General features: G+C 29.0%; 1 protein-coding gene across 1 annotated transcript; it reads left to right on the top strand.

Annotated features, from left to right (window-relative positions):
* Positions 1-2,007: 2,007 nt before the first annotated feature.
* LOC145603969 (protein FAR1-RELATED SEQUENCE 5-like) lies at positions 2,008-3,879 on the top strand. The gene is made up of 3 exons (XM_081659934.1): positions 2,008-2,564; positions 2,743-3,464; positions 3,875-3,879. Exons 1-3 carry the CDS (start codon positions 2,008-2,010, stop codon positions 3,877-3,879), a joined length of 1,284 nt encoding a protein of 427 aa, XP_081516060.1.
* Positions 3,880-4,124: the final 245 nt, after the last annotated feature.

Raw genomic sequence — 4,124 nt, 5'->3', positions numbered from 1 at the left:
TTATTTCTGGTTATGTTCTAAAGTAATCTATTATGTTCCAAATTTTTCCACTCTATGTCCGTGATTTGTTATGTTCTAAAGTATTCAGCTAAGTTTAATTGTTTTAATGCTTTAATTTCAATTTACGTACATGTCCTAAACTTTTCTTACATGTTCTAAACTTTACTTGCTTACATGTTCTAAAGTCATTTTGTGAATATGTTGATTATGTTCAAAAGTTGTTTTAATGTTCTAAATTTTTCCTGGTTATGTTCTAAACTAATTCATTATGTTCTAAATTTTTTCACTTTATTATGTTCTAAATTTTATTATGTATGTTATAAAGTAATTTACTATGTTCTAAAGTTTATCCTTAATGTTCTAAATTATTTTGTATGTTCTAAAGTTTTCTACGTATCTTTCTCTTTATGTTTTAAAGTTTATTATTATGTTATAATATTTTCTTCATATTGTATGACTTTTATTTTATGTTCTAAAGTTTACCTTCTAGTTTTAAATTTTATCTTTTATGTTCTATTGCAGTTGGTGTTATTTATCGTACTCCTGAGGTTGTTGGATCATTTAGCCTTGGTGGTACCACTAAGGAATGGATTCCAAGTGTTCCCGAGGAGTTAAAACCTCGTTTGGGGATGATATTCAAAGATCCTGAAGAAGGTCTTAGTTTTTACAAAGCATATGCAAATGCCGCTGGGTTTACTTCTAGGAAATCTACGACTACAAGGAAGAAGAATAACAAAGATATAATTGCTTTTCAATATGGAGTTTGCAATAAGGAAGGTTTCAGGGCAACAAAAAAATCTATTGCTCAACAAACCGTTGATGAGGAAGGAAAAGTTCGTATTACTAGGAAACGTTTAGTCACTCGTGTAGGATGCAATGCTCACATATGTATGAGATATGATGCTGGAAAGTATGTTGTTAGTCATTTCAAAGAAGAACATAATCATTGTTTATATACTCCAAGTTGTGCAAAATTTAAAAAGGATAATAGGAATATGCATATTATGCATAAAAAATTGATTGTTGATAATTCAAAGGTAATTTATTTTTATGTGTCAAATATTGTTTTAATTGTTATGATTTATTATGTTCTAAAATTGATCCTTAATCATAGTATTTTTTTTTTTGTACACAGGTAAATGTTGGTCCCGTAAGGTCTTATACTATGATGAAAGAATTAGCTGGATCACATGATAATGTTGGTGCATCTAAACAAGATTTCAAAAACTTTTATAGAGATTTGAAGGCTTATATTGCTGGATCAGATGCCCAAATGTTTGTGGATAACTTTCAAAATAAGAAATTGCTTTGGAGTGCATTTTTTTTTTACTATGATGTTGATGAAGAAGATAGACTTTGTAGAGCTTTATGGGCTGATCCTATTTGTCGAAAAAATTATGCACTTTTTGGCGATATGGTTTCCTTTGATACCACATTCCAAACAAACAGGTGATGTTCTAAATGTAGAATTTTTTTATGTTCTTATATTACTATCTATCATGTTTTGATGTTCTAAACATATATTCCTTATGTTCTAAATATACTGATGTTCTGAACATATATATATATATATATATATATATATATATATATATATATATATATATATATATATATATATATATGCCTTATGTTCTAAATATATTGATGTTCTGAACATATATGCCTTATGTTCTACAATATATATATCATGTTTTTATGTAATAAACATTATGCTTTTGTGTTTTACACTTTATGCCTTGTTTTCTAAACTAATATCTATCATGTTCTAATGTTCTAAACATTATGTCTATAGTTTATTGTTTAAGTTTTAGATAATTCATTATGTTTTTAAACAAGTATAATATTGACAAGTCGAATAATTAAAATAAATTACTGTGCTCTATGTTTATTTTTAATGTTCTAAAGTATACCTTAATGTTCCACAATTTACCTTTATGTTCTAAAATTTACCCTTATGTTCTAATATTTTCTGCATATATAATTTGTGTATGTAACAGATATAATATGATCTTTGGTCCATTTACTGGAGTTGATCATCATAAGAAATGTGTTACTTTTGCGGCTTCTTTTGTAGCTCATGAAGATATATCATCTTTTGAATGGGTTTTCAAAACTTTTCTTAAAGCAATGGGAAATAATGAGCCTGTGTGTTTGATTACCGATCAAGATCCTGCAATGAAAGTTGTTGTTCGTAATGTTTTTCAAACTACAGAACATAGGTTTTGTATGTGGCATATTATGAAAAAGGTGCCTGAAAAAGTAGGTCGGGCAATTACCCAAGAAACTGATTTTTTGAAAAAACTTTGTGCATGTGTTTGGCATTTAGAGATTGAGCCGGCAGAATTTGAAGAAAAGTGGAACAAAGTCATTTCAGAATTCAATTTGAACAATCATGGATGGTTGGCAAACATGTACGACATACGTGATATGTGGATTCCAGCGTATTTCAGAGATTTATTTTTAGGTGGCATCATGAGGACCACATCTAGATCAGAAAGTGAAAATAATTTTTTCACTATGTTCACAAATCCCCATCTCACTTTGATTGAGTTCTACATGAGGTAATATGTAAATGTCTAAATATGTTCTAAAATTAATCTTTATGTTCAAAAGTTTTTCTAATAGTATTTAGATCATAATAATTATTTATGTGTATTATTTTAATATGTTCTAATGTAATTCACTCTATGTTCTAAAGTTATCTTCTATGTTCTAAAGTTAATTTATATTTTCTTATAGGTTTGAATGTGCATTGGATGCTCAAAGGCACACTCAAAATAAAATGGATAATGATTCGAAGAATAAGCGTCCAGAGTGTAAGACGCCAATTCCTTTAGAAAAAGATGCTTCCGAGTTGTTTACAACAACAATTTTCTATGATTTTCAATATGAGCTTGAAATTGGATGTTTTAATTGTGGTGTTGAGGAGATGAAGAAGGACAATGAGATTTACATTTTCAAATTAAGGGAAGGATCTAGGAGGAGGACTTTTGATGTTGTTTTTGATCCAACTACCTTAGATACCAAGTGTTTTTGTAAAAAATTTGAACGTGATGGTGTGCCTTGTAGGCATATGATTTGGGTGTGGAAGGCAAGGATGTTAGAGAAAATTCCCAAGACCTATGTTCTAAATAGATGGTGTACAATGGCTTATAAGAAGTCCATTTTTTATTTAGAGGGTAATGTGTTGGAGGAATGTCTTAATGCAGTAGATAAGAAGATGCTATTAAATGATTTGTGGACTGAAATTCATGCTTGTGTGAGTTTAGTGCAAAACAGTGAAGATGAACTAAGTGATCTTGTCAAAAAACTTCGAGCCATGAGAATAGATTTGGTACATAAGAAAACAACAAATGGAAGCAACAATCTTTCTAGCAAAGTTAAAGACATTGAAATGCTTATTGGAGCTAGTTTACCTTCTGAAGTTTTGATCACACCTCCTAAAATTTCAAAAAACAAAGGTACGGGGGTTCATGTTCCAAATCAATTTAATGTTCCAAATGATATCAATGTTCCAAATGATACCCATGTTCCAAATGATACCAATGTTCCAAATGATACCCATGTTCCAAATGATACCCATGTTCCAAATAGTGACAAGAGAATGAAGAGTGACAGAGAAAAAGCTGTTGAACAAAGTCAAAAGAAGAAAAGATTATGTAGAGCATGTGGAGAGCTTGGTCATCATGATAGTCGTAATTGTCCAGGGAAAGTCAAGTGATATGTAAGTAAACATTTTTTAATTTTCTTATGTTCTAATTAGTGATAAATTAAAATTATTATATGTTCTAAAATTCATCAAATATGTTCTAACATTTTTCATATATTTTAATGTGTTTATGTTCTAATTTTTTTTAAATTTTTTTTGCAGGCTGATGGATATGCTATAAGTACAACCACCTCAGACATTTTATATATAGAAATAATCACATTTACTTGCACATGAAAAAAATTTTGTGTAATTTTTTTATATATTTATTTTGTATTCTTTTCAATTTATTAACATAATATCATATTATTTTTTTGTCCAATTATTCTTTAAAAATTGTATGCAACCCATAGATTGATCCACAAACCACCAATTTGAACCCACCGATTTCAACCCACCAACCTATCATTGA

This window comes from Chenopodium album, chromosome 22 (assembly GCF_948465745.1).
Source record: "Chenopodium album chromosome 22, dcCheAlbu1.1, whole genome shotgun sequence".
Lineage (NCBI taxonomy): Eukaryota > Viridiplantae > Streptophyta > Magnoliopsida > Caryophyllales > Amaranthaceae > Chenopodium > Chenopodium album.
The sequence above is the reverse complement of the archived record's forward strand: the minus strand, read 5'-3'. Positions and strand labels throughout refer to the sequence as shown.